The sequence below is a fragment of the Xylona heveae genome, assembly GCF_001619985.1.
Source record: "Xylona heveae TC161 unplaced genomic scaffold L228scaffold_2, whole genome shotgun sequence".
Taxonomy (NCBI): domain Eukaryota; kingdom Fungi; phylum Ascomycota; class Xylonomycetes; order Xylonales; family Xylonaceae; genus Xylona; species Xylona heveae.
Genome location: NW_017264194.1, coordinates 119,478 through 141,685, shown reverse-complemented (window position 1 = coordinate 141,685; position 22,208 = coordinate 119,478). Strand labels below are relative to the sequence as shown.

General features: G+C 49.7%; 8 protein-coding genes across 8 annotated transcripts; 2 read left to right on the top strand and 6 right to left on the bottom strand.

Annotated features, from left to right (window-relative positions):
* Nucleotides 1–87: 87 nt before the first annotated feature.
* On the bottom strand, nucleotides 88–1,507 carry L228DRAFT_243594 (Non-heme 11 kDa protein of cytochrome bc1 complex). Its single transcript, XM_018331724.1, has 3 exons — nucleotides 1,206–1,507; nucleotides 766–888; nucleotides 88–638 (listed from the first exon to the last, which is right to left on the bottom strand). The coding sequence occupies exons 1-3, from the start codon at nucleotides 1,402–1,404 to the stop codon at nucleotides 574–576; spliced, it is 387 nt and encodes a 128-aa protein (XP_018190414.1). The 5' UTR covers nucleotides 1,405–1,507; the 3' UTR covers nucleotides 88–573.
* A 242-nt stretch (nucleotides 1,508–1,749) lies between these two features.
* On the bottom strand, nucleotides 1,750–3,446 carry L228DRAFT_243593 (hypothetical protein). The gene is made up of 3 exons (XM_018331723.1): nucleotides 2,944–3,446; nucleotides 2,618–2,789; nucleotides 1,750–2,563 (listed from the first exon to the last, which is right to left on the bottom strand). Exons 1-3 carry the CDS (start codon nucleotides 2,952–2,954, stop codon nucleotides 1,997–1,999), a joined length of 750 nt encoding a protein of 249 aa, XP_018190413.1. The 5' UTR covers nucleotides 2,955–3,446; the 3' UTR covers nucleotides 1,750–1,996.
* Nucleotides 3,447–4,187: 741 nt separating this feature from the next.
* On the top strand, nucleotides 4,188–5,801 carry L228DRAFT_265370 (hypothetical protein; the record flags this gene model as incomplete). The annotated part of the gene is made up of 4 exons (XM_018334688.1): nucleotides 4,188–4,313; nucleotides 4,498–4,636; nucleotides 4,717–5,321; nucleotides 5,460–5,801. 4 exons carry the CDS (start codon nucleotides 4,188–4,190, stop codon nucleotides 5,799–5,801), a joined length of 1,212 nt encoding a protein of 403 aa, XP_018190412.1.
* Nucleotides 5,802–6,091: 290 nt separating this feature from the next.
* L228DRAFT_265369 (peptide transporter MTD1) lies at nucleotides 6,092–8,549 on the bottom strand (the record flags this gene model as incomplete). The annotated part of the gene is made up of 3 exons (XM_018334687.1): nucleotides 6,092–8,022; nucleotides 8,097–8,264; nucleotides 8,321–8,549. 3 exons carry the CDS (start codon nucleotides 8,547–8,549, stop codon nucleotides 6,092–6,094), a joined length of 2,328 nt encoding a protein of 775 aa, XP_018190411.1.
* Nucleotides 8,550–13,904: 5,355 nt separating this feature from the next.
* L228DRAFT_265367 (mitochondrial ribosomal protein 10) lies at nucleotides 13,905–14,427 on the top strand (the record flags this gene model as incomplete). The annotated part of the gene is made up of 3 exons (XM_018334686.1): nucleotides 13,905–14,025; nucleotides 14,157–14,236; nucleotides 14,341–14,427. The coding sequence occupies 3 exons, from the start codon at nucleotides 13,905–13,907 to the stop codon at nucleotides 14,425–14,427; spliced, it is 288 nt and encodes a 95-aa protein (XP_018190410.1).
* Nucleotides 14,428–15,462: 1,035 nt separating this feature from the next.
* L228DRAFT_243588 (hypothetical protein) lies at nucleotides 15,463–18,187 on the bottom strand. Its single transcript, XM_018331722.1, has 4 exons — nucleotides 17,897–18,187; nucleotides 17,206–17,812; nucleotides 16,877–17,145; nucleotides 15,463–16,796 (listed from the first exon to the last, which is right to left on the bottom strand). The coding sequence occupies exons 1-4, from the start codon at nucleotides 18,065–18,067 to the stop codon at nucleotides 15,603–15,605; spliced, it is 2,241 nt and encodes a 746-aa protein (XP_018190409.1). The 5' UTR covers nucleotides 18,068–18,187; the 3' UTR covers nucleotides 15,463–15,602.
* A 429-nt stretch (nucleotides 18,188–18,616) lies between these two features.
* L228DRAFT_57087 (hypothetical protein) lies at nucleotides 18,617–19,296 on the bottom strand. The gene has a single exon (XM_018336714.1). It carries the CDS (start codon nucleotides 19,210–19,212, stop codon nucleotides 18,829–18,831), a length of 384 nt encoding a protein of 127 aa, XP_018190408.1. The 5' UTR covers nucleotides 19,213–19,296; the 3' UTR covers nucleotides 18,617–18,828.
* An 84-nt stretch (nucleotides 19,297–19,380) lies between these two features.
* L228DRAFT_236017 (Cloroperoxidase) lies at nucleotides 19,381–20,812 on the bottom strand (the record flags this gene model as incomplete). Its single annotated transcript, XM_018330783.1, has 3 exons — nucleotides 19,381–20,122; nucleotides 20,183–20,408; nucleotides 20,467–20,812. The coding sequence occupies 3 exons, from the start codon at nucleotides 20,810–20,812 to the stop codon at nucleotides 19,381–19,383; spliced, it is 1,314 nt and encodes a 437-aa protein (XP_018190407.1).
* Nucleotides 20,813–22,208: the final 1,396 nt, after the last annotated feature.

The following is a 22,208-nucleotide window of genomic DNA, read 5'->3' as shown; positions in this document are numbered from 1 at the left end:
ACACGGTTTTGGATGTGTTATGGTTCCGCAATGACACCTACTTTTATCAGTTATCTATTAGTATCATGAAATTGGAAGCCGTTGATTTTCCGCAATGTTTGGGCAACACCCCATTCGATCCTCTTCCGGCTTGGAATCGAATCTATATCAATTTTATGGTAGCAGTACATAGTCATACGTAGGTTGACCAAGGCCAGGCAAGATGGCATGAGTTATGCCACACAGATGAATAATTGACAAAAATTGAAACAAATTTGAGGCTCATATACAGTGGTTTTAGGGATACAGATACAAGAGACAAGGTGCACATCGCACCTATCTTCCATCTAAGTCTATCCACCCCTATCACTTTCTCACACGGCACGAAAAACTTACAAATCCATGCCCCGCCAGAACGATCCAATCGCTATGCTCCTATGCCGTTTCTTTCCTTCTGCCGCTCACCACGCTCATCCTTTTCACTTCTTATCTCGCCAGTCGACCAATCAGCCAATCATGTAAATACGTGGGAATCGGATTGTTTCATGGTCAGACTAGAATCCGCCGAGGAAAATGGAGAAACGTAGTAATCGTTTACTTGAGGTTGGCCCACAGCTTGGGGGCGGCGCAGGCAGTGGCGCAGTGGGCGAGGTGGAAGACTAAACAATAAAACGTCAGCTTATTCATTCGATCTCGCCCGCCATTCTGCAGTGATGTATGTGGTGCGGGAGATGATTTATCATGAGGTTGGCATGAATTGAAGGTTTTGTTCAAAGCAGTACTTACACTCCTCAACGCAGTCCTCCTTGGGAGCCTTGTTGTCGGCGTCATCAGCGGCAGCGGTGACACGCTCAACGCACTCGTCGTAGTGGTGCTTAGCGGGAGCGCACTGCTTGGAGTTGGCGCAGTCTGTCGAGACACGTTCTGTTAGCCAGTGGCTCGCGTAATTGATGATATTGAAAATGATGGAACGTTGTCTTTGATGTATTTTGACATTGGGTATGACGAAATCGATGGAACGCGGCTTAGTGAGATGAGACACTCCGTGACAATGTCGACTAGACAATTGAATGTATGCAATTGATCCGCATCGATATCTTTGAGGAGGGGCATCCAAGGCCTTAAGCCGCTGCTTGATTCCGGTCGAGTAATCGGAGAATTGGAATTGGTGCGGACAGAAAGGACGGTTCCGAGGACTCAATTACGAGGGACAGATCAAAACTCACCCTCCTGAAGCTTGGGCTGAATGTCCTCAGGCTCTTCCTCCTCCTCTTCCTCCTCGGGCTCAGGCTCCTCAGCCTCGGGCTCCTCGGCCTTCTCCTCGGCCTGAGGCTCCTCCTTGGGCTCTTCAGCGGGAGCCTCGGCGTAAGCCTCAGTGAAGGTCAGGGAAGCGTAAATGTCCGAGAACAAATCGGTGAGCCCCATCGTGAATAGCGATTGAATGGCCAATTGATGAGGTTGCGCGGATTGTTTTCGGGGGGGAAGAGGTTGGATCGAGGAGATTGTCGAAAGGACGTTCGATAGAGACTGCGACGACAAGCGAGAGAGATTCAATGTCGAAGAGCCTGAGTTGGTTAGGGAGCCCGTAGCTCAGTTGGATTACGTGAATTATGATTGGCCAGTGATATAGATCACGTGAGCGGATTGATTGCCGGCATTTTACGGGGCTTCATGCAAACCTATTATGCGAAATGGTCATACTACGGCACGAACTCCAACCATCGATGCAACTATGCGATGCACAAACAGATAACTCCAGGCTCAAAGTGATGATCATGAAATAAGAAATACGGAGTAGTTGAGCCCCGCCTTCTTGAATAGAGATTCGAGCTATGAGAACAGCATATCTGTGTACGGATGTATAATTCCCAGTTCTAACCCCAGAACTCCGCTCCTTGAGCCGATCTCAATGCTTCGACAGAACCATGTAAACTCCCGGTAATGCAAACCAAAACTCCTGGCCTGAAATACAGATTGGTATCATGTAGGAACCATATAGGTCTTCAATCCCATCAGCTCACTGCGACGCTCGAAGACGTCTCTCAAGCTCGTCCGCCACGCTCTCCCTCTGTACTTCTTCATAGCCGGGCGGTGGCTCCGTTGGTGGTGAGAAATGATCGGTCTCGGACGGGCAAGAGTTGTCGGCTTCTTGGCATGCTCCTTCACTAGCACTATGCAGAGATGTCGGGGGTTGCTGTCCAGGTGCATACGCAGGAAGTTCATCGAGGTGGACAGCTGCCAAACTGACACCGGCCAAAGGCCCACCACCGCGCCCGGCTTGTTGCGCCGATCCATCCCCAGCCATGGCGCCGCTCTCCCGTGCCACCTCAACGGCCTGTTCGAGACGCTCCTTGATTCGCTCAAATTGTGAGTGAAAGTCAAACGCGCCACCATCCTTAAATACCATTCGAATCTCGACCACTGCATGTTGAGGGGGGATTCCTCCACCAGGGACAGGTTGGAGTATACCAGTCCAAACGTTGGGACCGAAAAATGGCGCCGATACGTGGGTATCATGGAGATTCAGAATCGGGGCAGAGAAGGATTGCAGTTGTGGCGTTGGACCCGCAGGAAGATAAACTATCTTAATCAAAGTGAGCTAGGTGTTAAGACAAACCCCGATGTGTCAAAAACGTACTCGTTGGTTCGTCAAATGAACACAGCCCGCACTGCTATGTATAGAGAGTGGCTCCTTTCCCGGATATTTATTCGGTGTCTGAAGCGCCAGAGTTGTTCGCGGAGGCGATGTGTAGACGATGCGCTCACCGGGAAGAGGCACGAAGCCTTGAGTCTCGGAGAGCATAACCCAACTATTATAGCGCGCACGCATCCGTTTTAGCATGGTCATCTTCATCGATCAAATTGTGAAAATATAATGAAAAGATTCAAGAGCAAGGCGGAGTAGAAGCAAATCGCATAGGGTAGCTAAACTGATCTTGAACGGAGAGAGCACCGGCTGCTTACTTTATGGACATCGTGGCGGTCGAGTCCCGCAAAAGACCCCTTGCAAATCTTTCCAGTGACCTTCCAAGGTGATCCGGTTTTCAGAAAATGAGCCTCAAGTAGCGTCAAGCCCGGGCAGATCGAGTCTGTACGAGTGGTCAGGGTTCAGCTGCCTAGCGGCCTGTGCCCTCTCGATCTCCCGTTCCGACCTGCAGAAATTTCCCGTCCCGGAAAAAGCTAGTTATAAAATGATGCTGAAAAGGCAATAAGTTTGATAGATTCGTCACAAAGGAGCCCGGGAGAAGAGTGGTTGGTGAAACTTTATCTGGAGATAGCGGCGGTAACGGCGGCTCAAAGGTGGGGAGTATTTATCGATTCGCTTACGACAGCGAAGTCAGTTGGAGTTGACGATGGTTATTGCCTCGTTTTGGTGGGGTAACTTTGAGCTCGCCTGAGAGGACGTGCCAGGTGGCTTTAGCTTGCATGGGAACTGTCACTGCTCGGCGAACCTTTCACTGCTTGTTGGATCGAAATAAAAAGCTTACGGAGTACAGGTGAATGTTCAAGACGTACGTTGCTAAGTTCTGAAGGCGTTGAGCTGCTTCATCAATCAAAGCAATGAGAAGCTGAATTTGTGGCTGACACTAGTCAAAGCATCCAGTGTGGCATCTCTCAATCTTCCCAGCAAATGCGCCTTGTCAGCTACCCAGATATTAAACACCAATTCACAAAATGTGATATACAGATGGCGAATGAACACCTGAGCCACTTCCACCTACTTTGCCCAAAAGCGTTCTTTAGCACGGATTTTATGGTTCCTTTTTCAATTTTGTGACAATGTTCTGCCGAGACGCTCAAAGTGACGGCTATATACCTTTTCAAGAATATGTGGATGAGATTACTCCCCGTCAAATGAAAGGCAATTAGCTCCCGAAATGTCACGGAAACGGGATTTAAAGTTGAGGCTCTTGCGACTACAACGCACTCTCAACCATGTTCGCCTTAATTGACCACGTCGGTTACCCACCTCTGATGACGGCTGAGCCGCTGGGCAGAACGTGCCCAGTTCGGTTAAGTTTTCCGGGGCATGCCCCTCTCTTCCTGACTCATGTTAGTTAACGTTGCGACTAAAGTTATGTGGAGTTGATAGGAAGCGCGATCCGGTTGATACCCGGGCCGGAACATTGATAGGCTGTGGGGTAGAAGGCACATTTAAACCCATCAAAAAGATGAAATTAAGTGATCAAGAATAGAGCATCATCAATATGGGGTCTGTGGAGCAATTATTGTTCAACCATAACAATACTATAGTCTCTGTGGCAAGCGCCATAACGGCAGTGGTACTGCTATTAACATGGCATCGACGCCGCAGCCAACAGCAGCAATTGCAGGTAAGAAGGGTGCTGGATACATTAAATATCATTTGCCAATCAATGTCTCAGAATATATCTGTTTTTCTTTCAATTCTCCCCCCACTTTTTCTAAACATATCTGCTTTAACGGCAAATCTAAAATTGTTCATTTTAAATTGGCTGGTCTAATTGTTCCAAAGCTGATAAAACAACATTTTTCTAGCAACAAAATGCATCCATATCCGGGGCACAGGAAAAGCCCAAAACATTTCCAAAAATTGAACCGCATCCAGAATTTGACTGGCAGGCCACACCGCCAGTCAAATTCCGTCCGTTTAAGCCAAAATACCATCTCAGCATGTGTACGTTGTTCCACCACCTCTCCGCCAAAGCCTATTATCTATTCTCCTTAGCTTCTTAACCCTAACGTTTTCTCACCCAGCAATATCCCGTCTAAACCCCTCCGAGCTGGTCCAAATGGACTCGACATATCTCTCAAGGCTAGAATTTCGACGATCCGTCATGGCCGCTTCATCCTCTGCACCGCACGTGCTAGGTGTTGTCGAGGATCCAAGCATGAGCGCCGGTGCTAAACTCGCTGTCCAAGAACTATACACTTGGATCTTCAAAGACTATCTCCCCACACGTTTCCCCTTTATTTATAAACTCATCGACAAGTCTTCGAAAGACGAAAAGCCCACTGTACCGTCTCAAGGAGGAAGTGGCTCAAGTTTATACACACTGAATCAAGCCACAAACGACCTCGTCCCTGTGACTCCGCCAGAAGATACAAAGGAAGCACTACAAATCCTCGGAGCACACGTCGACCAAGACTTTCTGTTCCTGCTCCCGGCTCCCGACGGCGACGGATACGCCCTTTATGCGTTCGTCACGTGTTGTCCGAATGGATTCGACTCTGCTGAAAAACTGGGCAAGAAGCTCCGCGACATTCACACTCCGGTGCCGGGATACAAGGAGAAATTGGAAAAGAGCATGGATCGGTTTTTCGCAAAGATTGAAGTCGGAGAGTATGTGCAGCGGGTTAATGTACGTTTTCTTGTCTCGTCCTTCTCCTTGTCCAATATTCCACTCTCCTTGTCATCTTAATCAACACATATTCCACTATCCTGCGCCCTACTTTCCTTCCAAACTTGATCGTCTCTAACTAAGCACATCCCACTGCAGTGGTCATTCACAACGACCGACAAACTCTACACGCCGGGCGGGAACCACCTATACGAAGGCGAAGAGGTATCCGACGCCGAAAAGGACGCGATTGACATTTCCAAGGTGCATCTGCGATGCGAGCGCCAAGTGCTACATCGGCTGCCCAGTTCGCGGGCCGTCGTTTTCTCTTTCAAGACGTACATGTACTCCCTCCCCGAACTCAAAGCCGAGGGACCTAGCGCGGCTCAGGAAATTGCAGATGGCATTGACGGCTTGAAGCTGGGCAATGTGCCGGATATGCATTTCTATAAACGTGCCGTTGTGTGGGGAGATGCCGTCAAGGCGTATTTGCTTTCTTGATTCACGTTATTTCTCTATCCAACTGATTATATATATTTATATTTATCTGCCTGTCCTGATCTGTATATATACTCGTTGTATGTATGCGTGTCGTCGGAGAAAGGAAAAAGAAACGGAAGAACAGTACGTGGGAAGGTGTATTGAATGAGAACCCGCAACAATGGTATATAATAAATAGATATATGAGAGAACTGCAAAAAATAAGGTCAATATATATAAAGAAAAGAAAAGGAAAATAAGTAAAGATAATAAGCCCCCTGAATAACAACAAGAAGGTAAGTAGCTACGCGCTACTGACAATGATCCGGATTGCCGTTGGGATTTCCCCACCAGGTCGGGAAGGGATGTTCTTTGCCCGAGGCGCCAAAGACCGCAAAGGAGAGAATGAAAATGACAATCTGGGAGCCACCATCCAGGGCGGCACCAATGAGGTAATTATATTTGTTATAGATGCGGGGGATGCGGCGTCGGAGCCAGAACTGAGAAAAGACGCCGACGGCAATGGAGGACCAGATCCAGGACGTGTTTCCGTAATACTGCAAGCCGGCATAGGAGATGATGATTGTGGTATTGAGAGGCCACTTCTGGATTCGTGGAAATAGCTTGATCAGACCCCAGTGGAACACGGGCAGGGCCAGACCGATCAGGAGACCGAGGGGCACGATGAGGTAGCGGCCATTGATGCCGTAGACGTCCTTTGCCAGGGCCCAGGTGACGGCCTGGGAATTGAGGCTCTGCATGATGGAGCCGCTCCAGACGCTGTTGCCCTTGGGGTCGAGCAGGATCTCGCGCTGGTTGGTCACGACGGTGGTCATGATGGCGTAGTTGAGGCCGGCGCCCAGGAGGGTGCCGTAGATCTGGGTGCCGAACATGACGCGGTGGGGCACTTTGGTGTACTGGCCGACTTTGAGCCAGTTGGCGAGATTGACCGAGAGCAAGATGACCTGGTGCGACCAGCTGGCAAAGTAGAGATTGGCAAGGGGGCGGCCGGGGTGGATGGCGCCTCCGACCATTTTGGAGAGCTGGTTGGTGGCGACGCCGTTGCCGTAGAGGCCGTACAGGACGCACGAAAAGGGGGCGATGAAGGCGCCGAGAAGGAGAGCGATGATGTAGCCCCAGGCCGGCAGGGTGGTTTCGCCTTTGATGTTGACAATCAGGCCGGCGAAAAAGGCCAGGACAAAGAGCGCAAAGTACCACCACATGGGCACTTCCTTGTACTTGAGCATGGCCTGGTAGTGCGGGTCTGGCTGGGTTCTGGCGCGTGCCTGCTTCCAGGCAACATACATGTCTTTACCGAAGAAGATGAGGACGTGTGTGATCAGGGCGCCAATGGCCAGGTTCTGGGTGAAGTAACCCCAAACGGTGCTGGAAGTGAGATACGGCAGACCCACTTCCTTGAATTTGGCGTAGTCGATTAGGCCATTGCTGTTCAAAATCGATGTCACGGAGAACCGGCTGCCGTCGCTCTTGAAGAGAGAAGTGGACATGAAGGGGAAGTTTTGCGCGTTCCAGGCGTTTCCGTAGTAGAGTCCAAGCATGGCAACATACCATATCACGTAGCCAATCCAGCTGTTTAGCTGTTGCTTGAACGGCAACGAAAGGTATGTGCTCTGGATATATTGCCAGTCCAAGCCGAAATTCAACAGGCCCAAGCCTTCGTTGGACGAAGCTCCTCCAAAGACGGAAGAAAAGACGGATCCAATGTGTGCAGGGGCATGCATAGAGGCCAGGCAGAAAATAGAGATGCCGCTAAACCAAGTCATAATGTACGCAGGAAATATCTCCCACAGAGCAGAAAGACCAAGAGCCCAGCCAAATTTGATGAGACGGCGCCTGTTGGCATGCTTGTCAAAGTGGAGATTCTGGAAGAGCACCACTTGAGGCAACGTGGACCAGTACACCATTTCTGCAGGATAAACAATCAGCGCGCGCAGCACGCCTGCCAGGACGAATCCACAGAGAGAAATCGAAAAAGTACCCAGAACCGCAGTGGTCGCAGATACACTTCTGTTGTAGAACAGCCTTTCGACAGCATACACCTCGACTCCAGAGAGACCGTTGTTCCCGGACGAGGCGATCAAGGCGGCAACCACATGTTCTTTGATGCCGAAGGGCTGTCCAAAATTGAGAAAGCGAAGCGTATTCTGCAGCCATTTGCCCCTGAATCTCTCCGGCTTGGGGGTAAGAAGAGCCCACGCTTGGCCGACAACGTAGACGAGAACTAGAAAAAGTGTGAGTATGCCGGTGCAAAAAAAAAAAAAAAAAAAAAGGCCCCAATTAGGACAACAAACTTACGTTGCAGAAAGATACCAGACACCGTCATCTCAGTAGGCTTGAAGGTATAAAGAATGGTAATCGCACTGGACAGAGCAGTGAACGCCGTGCCCAGAACGATCGAACGAAAAGTGAGAGCAGGATCTCCATCATCTCGCAGAGATACAATGTATTTTGATACATCGAAACCTAATCAGGAGCATTAGCTGCAATAAAACATGATTCGCATGTTTCCAGAGGTTTACCATTCTGAATGACGGGGTGCCCGTTGACATATTCGGCATCCTCATCACGTGGGGATCCTAAGGAATCCTCATCGCTGTCTGTGCCATGGATTTCACGTGGCAGATCCTTTGCCTGTTTATCACTGGCAATTTCGTATGGCTGTTCCGTGACATGGTCTCCGTCCTTGGGTTTAGACACTTCCAAGACACCTCCCGCCGCACTGATTGGTGCTTCGGCATGTTCGGGCATTTTCTTGAATGGTGAGGATTCAAGTGCTGACGACGCTCAAGACATTAAAGCTAGGGATCGACAGATGGGTCCAGGGGAAAAACAGATAGAATTTATACAAGTTACATGTACTGTAGAAAGAGACATATAAAACATGAAGAAAAAAGCAATGTTGCAATATCATATATGTATTGCCCAACACGAAAATTTTCAAAGCATGCAATGCATCGATCCATAACACGGACAAGAGGAGTCGGGAAAAAAGAGGGTCTGGCCTTGGTCCCGTTCTATTGAACATGATGTGATCGTTGATATTGATGGTGAAATGGGGCCCCGCTGTCCGTCACCTATTCTTTGTTAGGAAGGAGATAAGACATGGTGATGGGAGGGGCATAGCTGTTCAATTAAGGTAGGGTCTAAATCGTCCTTATGCTGTTAGCACGTCACGTATGTGTACTTTAGACCGAGTAGTGGTTCAAAAGTAGTCGTTCTCCGCTTGCAGTGGAGAGAGAAATTTGTACGGATCATGATGACTACTGTACAAATCTCATTAGATCTTGTTTTATGCACCAATCGGCAATATTTCGGGTTGCATTGACAGAGCCGAAATTGTTCAAATAAAATTTAGCATCTCCTCATGAATGAGACTAAGTCAGCCACCCGCTCGATGGTGCACCTGTCATGTTACAGAATTGCCGCAGACGCGGGATGATTTTTACCGCAAAAAGAGATTGGCGCTCTTACCGTCGGACTTGCCCCATATGGAAGTTTCTGTTTTGCCTCCCCATGAATGAGGCCATTACAGAAGCACTCCATCAATCCCTCTCATGAGTGCTTGTCGAACACATATATTAGCCTATCAAGCTCATTCTTATCATCGCCCGCCTTAATTTTCTCCATTGGGTTCATTGCAGGGAGTTTCTCCGCGACACCTCCCCTTCAACGCAACCTATTAAATGCCTCGGTTTAACACCCCACCACCAGCACCCTCAGACATCTCAACAATAAAAAGCTTGCATACAGTACTGCCCTGGAGGGTAGAGCACGCTATCACGCTAATCCAAAGCTAATAAATGGGTAACACATGAGATGTACATCGTCCAGAGACAAGCATTTCCATTGTGACTAGTGCAATTTTACTCGGTACAGTCGAGAAGCTTCATCTGTTTCCAAATCTTTGTCCAGAAGATCACCTCTTTTTTATTCAATCAGGTCCAATATTCTATAGAAGTGATGACGGCATGAACTCGTTGTTTCTAGTAATCTTGTTTGTTCATAAAGTTTCCCGATTGCTATTCGTAGATTGAACATGTAACCCTTCATCCAATACAGGGCTCAGCAATCTAAATGCATTGATGACCTCCCACCTGGATATAATGCAAGGCTGAAAGATCTGTATCAAAAAAATCCGTCGACCAAAAAAAATTGTCGCGAGTGAACAGACAGGGTATCATATCTATGAGAAAAAACGCCATCATCCACCCATCCCTGACATGCCAAACCAATCATGAGCTCTTCAAATGTTCGAGACCTGCTCGAATATGCAACATGGGAAAAAGACAACGCCGTATACGAGTGACCACGTTCCACATGTGATGCAACCCCATTCCAACAAAAAAAAAACGCCACAATCATATGTTCACAGGAGCCGGCAGCCAATGATTATTTCAAAGGACATACCTTCTCCCCCCGAGTCCCAATAAGAGGGCTTGACCGGTATCCTGCACCGGTCCACCGGTCCACCGTCGCCGCAGCAGCCGGGGACGATCACTTCTTGGCCGCCTTACGGCCCCGGGCTTTGCATGCCCGGCCTTTGCCTTTCGGCGCAGGCGCAGGCTCGGGCAAGGGTTGCTTGCCACCCAGAGCCGCGAGGCGGCTAGAACTTCTCGTCACCCGGCGCTTTGGCTCGGGTGCCTCCCCCTCTCCGTCCTCGACCCTGTCGGCACCAGCCTTGCGCTTTTTGGATTCTTCTTCAGCAAGTTAGCATATCATTCAATCATAATAGTAGTGTCGTGGATTCATTCTACTTACTGGCTGGCGCCCGGGTCGAACGCCTCTTGGGCGCATGCTCCTCAGCATCGGCCACGGACTCTTCGGCCGCCGCCTTCCTCTTGCGCGAGGCGGTGGCGGCCCCGATCGTGGCCTTTGCTTTGAGGAGCTTTTGCTCCTGCGGGAGCTCCTCTGTGGGAGCCGCCTCAGACTCCCGATAGCGCGCAAGCTGCTCATCCCAGCTCACGGTCTTCTTCTGTGCCCAAACTCGCTCGGGCAGCGGGGAGTTGACCTTGGCAGACCGAAGTCTGTCAAGAGTCACCCGCGCGGCAGTGGCATCAGCCTTGTTGCGGCGGGTGTTCAGACGCGTAAGCGCCGCCACCCGCCTGGCTGCCTCACCCGAGGCGCTGAGCACAGGAAGAATGACCGCGGCTGGCTGAGCCAGCTCACGATTACGGCCGCTGCGGCGGAGCACCTTTGGAGGAGTCCCCGGAACAACTTCTCCCTCGCCCTCCAGCGCAGTCCTCACGGGCGAAGCCGCGTTTGCAGAAATATCTGCAAGTGGCTTCCTCGGGGACTGCGCCGGAGAGGCTGCGACCAGCGTCGCAGCAGGCTCGTCAGTCTGGTCGATTGTCTCTTCGACCGACGGCCCCTGGGAGAAGATCAGGAGCAATTCAGCGTCTGAAGCCTTGGCCGGGCTAACCGTGGATTGGTGCCCGACCTGGCCAGACGCCACATTGGCGCCTGTGGTGACAAGTTAGACTTTGGCTTTCAAGTGGGCTTCGTCTCTCACTTACCCATGGTACGGAGAAGGGGAGGGCCACTGGGAGCGTCCTCGGACTCGGGGGGGAGTAGGCCCGCCGCCCTTGCGGCGGCGATCCCCTTGATGGGCTCAATGGGACGGGCTGGGTCCCATTTGAGCCAGCCCCTAGAGGTGGTAAGTATTGTGCAAACACTGGCATCTGAGATTTCATCAAACTTACTTCACGGGCCGCCTCATGTCGAGGCCGACGGTTCGACTAAACAAATTAGCATTATCCCAAAGCTTTCAAAGGCAATTAAGAAGGGGAAGTATGGAGTTGGATCACAAAAGCTATCGAGCGAATACACCTACCCTTCTTCGTCAAAGTCAATGTAGTACCCCCATTTTTCGGCCAGCCTAGAGGCAAGTCCATCAGTAAATGCAGACCAGAGGAGTGAGACAAAGGAGAAAGACTTACCACTGACGTCTCCGAATGGACTCGCTTCTTGAGTGGATATTGCCCATTTTGATCAAGCGTTGAGTGGTATCAAAAATGAGCTGAAATAGAAAGTGGCCTCAACAAAAGGAACCTGCAATGTATCGAAGTATTGGGACGATACAAGGCAGAGGATATGAGATGACGTAGTGTAGGCTTTTTCTCGAGGGGTGTCGCTTTTCGACAAGCAGCAAATATGATGTGTGGGATCCGTCTGTGAAATCCAGGTGTGTTATGAGAAAGAGGTGGCTTATGTCGCGAGAGAAACAGGTGTATGAGGTAGAGGGCTGTTTTTAAGAAAGGAAGGAGTATGACAAGGAATGGAGAGTGAAGGGTAATCTGGGCTCCTTTAAAGGAAACCGCTCCGCGCCTCTGAGAGGATTAGAGAGACCTGCGTATTGAGTCTTTGGCGCTTCGCAACCAATATATTGGAGAGAGTTGAGGAAGTATGTGTGTCGGAGAAAAGGGAAAGGGTGAGCGGGATCCTTGAGGAAACCCTGCCTCTTTTTTGGCGGATACAAAAATGAGTAAGATAGGTCGCTCGGTGCTCTTAAAGACCGAAACGTCTGGAGGAGATGAAAAGAATGAAGTGTGACGAGAGAAAAGGAGGAAGGTGATTTGAAGGGATCTTTCAAGAAACCCTGCCGTGTTATCTGTAAGCGACCACGACTATGGATGAGAACCGCTGTGCAGAATCTCGTTGCTCTGTGGCAACTACAAATGTGTAGAGAGGTAAAAGAAGGAGTGGATGACGAGAGGCAAGAGTGGAGTATGATGAGACAGGATCCTTGAGGAAACCTGTAGAGTCCCGCCGTGCGGAACTTGCTGCTCTTTGGCAGATCTTAATGTGGAGGGAGGGAGTGAAGAAAGACTGTGACGAGAATTGGAAGAAAAAGTGACGGAACAGGACCCTTTAGGAAACCCGTCGAAGGAACCTGGGATGGGTTCTCACTGCTCTGTGGCAGGTGTAAATGGGAGAGGGAGAAAGAAGAACTTTATGACGAGAGGTAAAAGAGAAATGTTATGGGAGCAGGATCCTTGGGGAAACCTGCTGATGGGGACCGCGCGCGGAATATTCGTCGCTGTAACGCGGTCGGTGGCAGATGAGATGTCGGTATGAAGAAGGTATCTATGACGAGAGGAGATGGAAGTGGCAGAGGAGCGGGAGCTTTCTCTGAGAGAAGGGATGAGAAATGACAAGACGGGGTCCTTTAAAGGAAACCCAGCTGCGATCTTGCAGCGTTACGCGCTCAGCAAGGAAGCGTGGGACGCAACCAGCCTACTCCGCCTGGAATTATAGAATGTGTCTAGAGAAACAGATGATTTCGAGAAAGCTCGAGAAAGGAGCGGGGGTTGAGGATCGATTGTAAGTGACGCGATGAATAAGGGGATGTGTGTTATGATCGAGAGTGAGAAAAGTTCAGGGTTGGACGAAATTCGAAGGAAGTTTAAGGAGATCTGTGTATGTGTGTAAGCGTTGCTGTTTGGATTGAAACGATTCGCGACGCAGAACGGTAAGGGTGAAGAAGAGAAGAAGAAGAGAAGAGCGAAGAGATGCTGGGGGAAAGATTTGTACCCGTCTATTGTGGCCGTCAATCGCGACTCGCGCGCGCCGGATCACTCATGTTTTGACGTACAATAAGAGGAAAGAGCATTGAGGATAGGCGGGGGGGGCTACGGAGAATGGCAGGAGCATTGAGGACAGCCCTGAATATAGCTCTTCGGCTATTGTGAATTGGTGAAAGTTGCGAGCGAAGACAATAGCAACAATAAGAAAAGAATAAGGTAAAACGGGGTCAATCGCAGTTTCCTCGAGAATAATTGATGGCGAGCAGTCGCAAATGACCAAATCGGGTCGGAAAATCCCCCACGTTAAGCCTCGCACGGATAAATGTAAACAATCTAGGTGGGGGCCAATCATATCGAGTTTCGGAAGTAAGCGAGACTACCATCGCCATCTGGGTATAGTCTCGAAGTTATGCATCTGCACATGTCACGTGTAGCAGATTGCATAAGTCCCTTTATGCAACTTCACATCTCCAATGAACTTGTGAAAGATTCCCAAAAGAATTGAGTTGCAGCAACGACGAGATATCAACTTCGACATTCGCCCCCTTTTTCGTCGTCACGCTTCGACATAACAATCGCAATGCCTCCCAAGACGACGACCAAGGCGCCTATGCGTCTTCCCCCGCTGCCCAAGCTGCGTGTCCGACACCCTAATAAGACCGAAACCAACCCGTGCATGGCCATTATGTCGTCGATGTTGGGTACGCCTCCCCTTTTCCCCGCGGTCCATTTTCGTCATTCTTTTATACTGCATTGCTTTTGCTGCTTGCACCCCTTGCAAGGTGGCAAAGTACATCTCACTATAGTTCACTTAGCTAATATTTGTGGGTAGGATGCTGGGCCTCGTCAGGATACAACATGGCAGGCTGTGTTGGTCTTGAGCAGCAATTGCGCATGTGCATGGACACAAAGGTGCGTCTTTACATTCCTCTTCATTTCTTCCTGAGCTTTTTTTTTTTTTTTTCTTTTCCGACCTTCGTCCCGTCTCGTACAGCATCTGACATGCACGACTACAGAAACCCAAGGTCGAAAAGCGCAACACGATCAACTACCACCTGTCGAGACTGTACCCCAAGATTATCGGTCCTCACAAGCGAAAGTAGATCCATTTTTTTGCGATCAATTCGTTGTTCATACCTTGCATTCGTCAACTCTTTTTCAACTTCTTTTCTCTCGTCGTCCTCCCATGTCCCTGTCTCAAAGCAAATCGAAAATGTATAGACTTCACCCAACACGCGCTTTCAAGAGAATAGCAACCTTTTGATCGACTACGTTACCCACTTTTCTATGGCAGTACCGCATCAGTACCTTAGAGGTTCGGTGGTGGATAAACTGGGTTGCAATTGGCGCGATGACTGCGCAGGGCTGCATACCGTCGTTGGAATCGAAACGAACCTTCCACACGTCGCAAGAACCCGGGGAGGAGACATATCATCTTATCATCTTATGTTCAAGCCATTACAAAAGGGAGTTTTTTTCGTCATTTCATCTTTCGGCCTCGATGTGATTTATATCGAGACAAGACCATCTGTATAGTACTTTGATAGATAGACGTTTCTACTAGGCGCGGCGCATACTGGGAATCCAACAAACCTTTGACTTGTCCATTTACACAATAACTTCCGTCTAATTGTGAATAGTATCATAATACGATATACTCTGTATTGACTGTTTCATGTGAAATGCATATCCCTTTTATTTTCCACTAAATGCTAGTAGTGTGGATCTAGGTAAAACATATCCTTTTATCCATTTCCCACAAAAGCTCGTAGATACCTACAGATAACTAAGGTAGATCTAGGGTAGTACATAGGTAGGTAGGTAGATTCAAGATGAAACAAGTCAAGAAACGAAAAAAGATAAAAGGGGGGAATATTTTGCGTCCCAAAGTCAGAACGGCCAAACAGCCAGAAAGTAAAAGGGGAAAAATAGAAAGGGAAGGAGAGGGAAAACAAGGGGGAACAAAGAGGAGAAGAGAGGAAAGAAAAGGGGGGGAAACACCATCACACCCGCTGTGAAATTGGAAACGGAGAGAAGATCTGGAAATGAATGGAGAAATGGAGAAATGGATAAACGGATAAACGGATAAACAGATGAATGGATGAATGAAAGGTATGTACTATAGAACGAAAGAAATTTAAAAAAAAAAAAAAAAAAAGAAAAAAGAAAAGAAAAACAAAAGGTTGTAGGTGAGAAGAGAAAATAAACCGACGCAAGAAGGAGGTGAGAGAAGAGGTAAGAAGAGGTGAGGGCAGAGGAGGCAAGACAATGGGTCCACTTATATCTCCTTTCTGCCCTCCTCGCTGCCATCATTCGACGCCAGTTCCCACTCGGACTCGCTCTTTCTCCTCCGGCGCTCGCGCATAGCGCCGCGAATCTTCTGCGAGACTTCATCAAAGCCCTCCTTTGAATCGAGCTTGCTGAAGGCCTGCATGGAGAACCCGCCTCCTCCGCCCGAGGAGGAGTTACTGCGGCTGCGACTGCGGCTGCGGCTCGGGGTGGTGGGACGGCTCGTGAAGAATCCGAAACTGCCGATATTCCAAAAGGAGTCGTTGCGGGGCAGGTCGCCGGCGGCCGAGGAGCCGCCGCCAATGCCGACGCCGGGCGTCTTGCTTGATTCGGAAGCATATTGGAAGCTGTTTGCGCGGGAGGCGTGGCGGGAGGTGAATGCGGGCGGGAGGGCGCCTTCGCGGAACGGGTCGGAGACGATGCGGGAGGCGTCAAAGTCCGGGTACATTTCTGGGCCGAGGGTGTTGATGACCTCGATGACTTCCTTGGAGAGCTTGGCGCGGCGTTCGCGCAGCTTGACAAAGGTGTTTGCGGACGAAGGATTGAGGGCGAGGATGAGCGGGCGCAGGGATTTGAGAATGTCCATGCCCGTCTCGCCGATGCGGAAGGCGGCGAATGAGATGGACGGGAAGATGATCCATCCGAGAATAGGCACCATCCAGAGAGAGACCCAGTTCGGGGCATAGCCCGCCACGCGGTCGTGGTAGGTCCACCATGTGAGCAGGACGGCGTAGAAGTTGTAGAGCAGCGGGGCAAAGGCGAGGGCGACGAGGAGCTTCCAGGTGGCCATGACGTCGCGGCCTTGGATCTTGACGGTGGATGCGGCCAAGGCTTCTTTTGACTTCTTGCGAGAGATGATCTTTGTGGCGATGAAGACGGGCGCGAAGAGGACAAGGCCGGGTAACGTCCCTATGGTGAGAAGGGAGAGCTTGATGATGCGGTAGAGGAGGGTGAAGAGGACTTTGGGAATGGAGAATTTGGCGTATTCGACTTGGTAGTCGCGGATGCCGAGCAGTCGAAGTTGTTTGTTGTATGAACTGACTTCGTTCTTCAAATGGACAATGCGCGGGTCGTCTTTGTATTGCGTATAGCCTTTGACCAGGCGCCGGTTGAGCTCGACGACCATTGGCAGAGGGAGTTTCTTGCCGGTCGGGTTGTAAAGGCGTCGTGCAGCTTGGATGAACTGTAAAGTGTGAGAAGCTATGATCCCTAGAAGCCCGTGGGGGCAGCGGGAGTAGAGTAAGGATGAGGGGTTTAGCTTACCAGAAGAGTCTCAAAGTCAGGACTGGTTACGGTGACGGATACAAGTGCCTGATAGATAATCTCGAGCAGCTGTCCAATAGCTTCTCTTCGTTCGCCCTTCTTGTACATGTCGACCAGCTCCATCGGCACATCGATGGGGTATCCAAATTCAATGACGGCCCGCGAGCGGAACTTGTGCGCGTGAAAGTAGTTCATGCCGCAGGGGATGATCTTGAGGCCGCATTCAGGGTCCGCTGCGAGCGCTCCCAGTGCCATGATCGCAACGCCAGCTGCAAATCGAATTAGTATTGAATTGCCTGTGCGCGTGAGTGAAAGAGGTCATGACATACCCTTCAAAGGCAAGAGTTCAGTCCTGTCATGGCTACCACCTTCGGGAAAGATGCCCACACAGCCACCTTCAATAAGCCGGTCAAACACGGCATTGTAAACCTGCGTCTGGTCGACCTTGGGAGCGGTCTTGAATTTTGTCCCCTCAAATCCGTCGGCGAGGACATTCTTCAGGTTGTCGACTCCGTCCAATGGCTTTCCACTGTCGTCAAAATCTTCGCGGCCGGTCAACTGCTTGTATGCCACCGCACCTCGATATGGCTTCTTCAGACGTAGTTCCTCTGCGCTGATGACCTCTGCAACCTCAGCATTGGCCGACTTGCCATTCACGCTGGGCAAGACCAGCAAGCCGCCCAGCTGAATCTCGGGTCCATCAAACTTGGTGCCGATACCTCGCACGAGCGTCGGATCGTTGACCGGATCAGGCAGATAGATGACACCGGTAGCTGGCTTGGTGGCGTCCATGGCTCGAGCCACTGGCACAGCACCTGCCATGCGCGACAGCATACCGATGAATTTCCGCTTCATTGATTTCTCTGCGGTGAGGAACGAAATTCGGCGTCGCGCCTCCATTCGAATGACGCGCATCAGAATCAGTGGATCGACAAACTAATTTGCCGGATGATTCCATGTTAGCTAGCTGCTCAGGAACAGAATACCAATTGAGCTTCAGAGAAACTACAGGAAACTCACCTGGTTCGCATGCGGTGCTGCGACAAACATGACGGGTCCTTTGCGAGGGATTTTCCATGCCCCTCTTGGGTGGACCTCTCGAAAGAAGAGGTCCACCAGCACAGAAAAGATCCAGATGAAAGCATCGTAGGACCATGTATTTAGAGGGGCAAACTCTCCCCTTTTCGGCATCTTGCAAGCTCCGCTATGAAGTTGCAGGTTTTTTTTTGTCGGGACCTGCTGTGCGACGAGATCACAGAGCGATGATGTGCAGAAAGAAGAGGAAGAAGCGGCGAAGACGAAAGGTCAAAGAAGCACAAGTGCATGCGACACCACAGCGGGGCGATTTAAGCTAAAAGCTGCAGCTGCCTCAGGCAAATAACGTTATTATGACTTGGATCTTTCGGGCACAAGTCGGCTATTAGTCGGGAAGACACAACGAATATTTATTATAACTCGTAGAAGAAAAATGATGTCTTACAGAAATTAATTGTTAACAAGGATATTCTTTTCCTCGCCCCGCCCTCCTTTCACAAGTAAAGCCAACGGTTGACTGCGGGGATGGGACCCTTTTTCCCGACACCTTTTTTGTTGGCCAGCGGGGCAGGGCGTTGGGGCTGCCCTATCTCCTCTAGGTAGCTTTTCAACTGGATACGAATGACGATGATCTGGAGAATATTTATTATATTACTTATTACTAATTATTGTGCATCTTCAATATCGAAGAAGACTATGAAATATCTATTTGTATCAAAAATGTCATGGCAGAGGAATGAAGAACTCAGGCCTAGGGGTCATGCTCATACTCTTGTAGAAATGCATGTTCCTCACATTCTGCATTCCAACGACACTGTTTCAATACAACGGCTGTAGGTAGTTATATAATAGTTTATATTATCTTGTGTCTTCTCGTTGGTCTAAGAGACTGCCTTCGAATTTTATAAAATTATATTTTATTCTTGGCCGTATAACAAGTTGCATTTCAGACACCAAACAACGTAGCTACCTGGGAGAATACTAGAATGAAAGCAATATATTGTTCGACTCGTCCCGTCTAGAATGAAACAGACACTGATGTCAGTATTCTTGTTTCCCTCTCTTTGACTCATCTCCCTTCGAACATAGCTATTATTCTTCTTCGGACCAAGGGAGCAAGCGGCTACAATCGGAGATACAGCCACTGTTTCTAGGCCTGGTATCCCACGTCTTGAGCCACAAATACCTATACAAGCAAATAGGGCCCACAACAAAACGCCACTGCCGCCGTCCCGGTAACCCTGAACCTTGCGCTTAACCGCCAAGAAACTCTCACAGAAATCATGTTGCATCCTCTTCATCGATTCTCCTTCTCGAATTTGTTTCTTCTGGCGCCAGTAGATCAAAAATCACAGGCTCGAATCACATGCAAATCACCAAATTGTTTATCAAAAGATCCAAGAAATAAAAACACCTCAACATGGATGAAATTGTATTTAGTAATTAGTAGGCCAAGCAACACCGTACTCTCAGACGGCGCCGCCCGACTTGGTATATCCCGGGAACTGATTAAACTGACTCATGTCAACACTCTCCAACTGCGGACATGTAAAATCAGCGAGAACATCATTAAACTGCTGGTTAATCAAGTTGAGCGGGTCGGTAATGTCAGAGAACAATCCCTTCAAAATGTCCGGAGTCACCTGCTGGGCAATCTGGAACGCAAAGCAGGCAAAATTGTCACCCTGTGCCAGTGTTTGTGCATTGTAAACGCCCGCAGTCAAGTCTTCTAGATCAACCCCGGTGAAGGAGTTGGTCGTTCCAGTATTTCCACCAACCGACAGCAGCGGCGGGTAGGCTAACTGGTACGACACTGCATCCGAGACAAAGTATGCAATAGTATACTCGTCGCCAATTGCGCGCTTATACCAATTTTCCGGGATCCGCTCGTTACCGGGAGTGTACTGGAAATTGCCCGGTTCACCGGTGATGGAGAAGAAAGACTTGAGCACCTCTTGATTAAGAACACCCTCGGGATACTCGGCTGATTTATTTCCCATGAAGCGGTAGATGAACGTGTAGGCTGCCTGGGCCACAATCAATCCGCTAAAGGGAGCGTTGAAGAAATACGGGTTCTCATTGATGGATTGTTGGAATCGATTTTTCCGATGTTGCAGCAGAACATCAAGATCATAGTTGGCCGTGGCTGGGTCAGGCTGCAGGTCGAAAAGAGCCTCAAATTGAGGAACCTGTACCAAATAATCATTGCCACTGTGTTCAAAGGTCAGTAAACATCCTTCCTTTACATGACTTGGCAACATCCATGCTTACTATTGATATAGATCGCCCCGAGTGGGCGAGGTGTCCGTCTCATACTTGTTGTGCGAGTTGCTAATGCCTTCAGGTGTTCCAAGCAACCCAGTCAGAGAGCCAAGGATGCCAATGTTGGTGGGGACCCCTCCAATAGACCATCCTGGAGGCAGCGCAAGCGGATTGCCATCCATGACCGTACCATAGGTGGAGAGGAAGGTTGCCAGATCAATTCCCATGCCAAAGACTGATTCACCTTGTCAGCTGGTTCGGGAAGAATTAAAGAAAACTTCAAGCAGGCTCACCTTCGTTAGTCGCCGTGACAAAGTCAGTCAACGTTCCCCAGCCATTATGCGGCAGGTAGTTATGGTTGGCCAAGGCGTTCAAGCCCGGGCAAGGTCCACGCAAATCTCCAGCATCAAAATTTGGTGGCACGAAAGCGTGATCTCCTGAGACGTCAATGAGCTGGGCCTCAGGATCAAAGCCTGGGGTAGCTCTCTTTGTCTCTTGCTTGCTGGCAAAGGGGCATCTCTTTTTTTCCGTGTGAGCTTGTGCTTGCTTTGCAGCTGCCTCGAGTGCAATAGATGGAAAAGCGAATACCTCGGTGACTGAAATCACCGAGGCACTTAGCAATAGCAAAAGAAGCTTCATGATGGTATGCCAATTGCTTTCTCACTCTCAAAGCCAGAATGCACGAAAGGAAAAAGATCTATTAGGGCAGCGGACCAAAGACGGTCAGTTTCCCAGCCTGAATGGTCAATGCAAGACTGAGGCGTATTCAGAGATCCGCTTGGTCATGATTCCTCCTTGTGCGAGGGTTGTCCTTTATATTCTCCTCTGCAACCTGGCGTCCAAGCAAAGAAGTGGGTCGGGTGCTCCGAGGAGCCAACGTCTCGTTCATCCGGTGTGGCCACGACTGTCCATGGCCGGGGAGTGATGGTAGCAACGCTACAGCAAGCGGGGAGTTGACTAACCGGCGGGGAAGATAATAGAGATCATAGTAGTGGAGGGATCAAGTTGACAGTATGACGACTGAGGGTGCTGGAGGGGTGAACCGAGGGATGAAGTAGGGATGAAGTAATTGTATCTAGTGATGCCAAAAGTTGTTACCATCCATGTCGAGAGTTCGCAGGCCTCCAGGTTGGGTCGGCATTGAAAGAAACCAATAGGACGGGACTAAATTGTAATATCCGTACTACATATCGTATTTTAGGAACCATCTCCACCATTTCTCCAATGCCGGGCCGTGCCGTGGAAAGAATGTAGCGGGGATATAGCTGGTGGTGCGGCTGGAGAAGTGCAAGGATGTCTATCAGATATAGAGCATGGTTCAGCCCGATTCAGATGTCAACACTCTTAGCCATGACAGGGCTATCGCCATCGGAACAAATGAGGTGCACGCCATTATTGATCGCCCTTGGCCTGACATTGGGGGAATTCTGGTATTGATTCCAGGAACGCTCTCCTCAGAAACGGTGTTGAAATGGCTTGTATATCATGCTCCAACTTGAGACTATTCAGCGCCTATTAGTTCTGCTTGTTGAATTAAGAGCATGTTTGTGCACGGAGGACAAGCACCAGATGAGTTTTGGCCATGATGGTGATACCATTTGTCCAGAGCAGCTTGCAGGTCACAATTATGATGATGATACTCTGCGAAAAGAGCAGCAAGCCGCCTGCAAGTGCCCGCAAGCTATTGCCCAAGTGGGCCATGTCCGAGATATATCCCTCCCCGGCGGAGGCCTTGGTTTCGAGGAAGTGAAACGGCAGGGATGGAGTTGAGGATGGACTCCTCCATTTGCTGCATTCTAGCGGTCTTTTTGCCTAATCGATTCACCCTTGTGAAGACGCCGCCGACGTACCATGTCAGATCTCGCATCAAGTCCCGCTCGAGCCAGCCAAGATTGTCAGCCAAACAGGGGTGTTTCCATTCATGTTTTTGAACACACATCTGTTTACTACTACCTTCCCCGGGAAGGTCACTCGTCTGGACGAATATGGAATACAGGCCATTTTAGCCAGAACCATAGCCACCAATGCATTGCCA

Bases quoted from the DNA above. Each gene is read 5' to 3' on its own strand.
- L228DRAFT_243588 (XM_018331722.1), bottom strand. From the start codon at position 18,067: ATGCCGAAAAGGGGAGAGTTTGCCCCTCTAAATACATGGTCCTACGAT. The intron at 17,813-17,896 runs GTGAGTTTCCTG...CCGGCAAATTAG, and splicing joins CAGCACCGCATGCGAACCAG to TTTGTCGATCCACTGATTCT. The intron at 16,797-16,876 runs GTAAGCTAAACC...CACACTTTACAG, and splicing joins CTGACTTTGAGACTCTTCTG to TTCATCCAAGCTGCACGACG.
- L228DRAFT_243593 (XM_018331723.1), bottom strand. The intron at 2,564-2,617 runs GTACGTTTTTGA...ACTTTGATTAAG, and splicing joins TTCATTTGACGAACCAACGA to ATAGTTTATCTTCCTGCGGG.
- L228DRAFT_243594 (XM_018331724.1), bottom strand. From the start codon at position 1,404: ATGGGGCTCACCGATTTGTTCTCGGACATTTACGCTTCCCTGACCTTC. The intron at 889-1,205 runs GTGAGTTTTGAT...GTGTCTCGACAG, and splicing joins TCAGCCCAAGCTTCAGGAGG to ACTGCGCCAACTCCAAGCAG. The intron at 639-765 runs GTAAGTACTGCT...TTTATTGTTTAG, and splicing joins GGAGGACTGCGTTGAGGAGT to TCTTCCACCTCGCCCACTGC.
- L228DRAFT_57087 (XM_018336714.1), bottom strand. From the start codon at position 19,212: ATGAAGAGGATGCAACATGATTTCTGTGAGAGTTTCTTGGCGGTTAAG.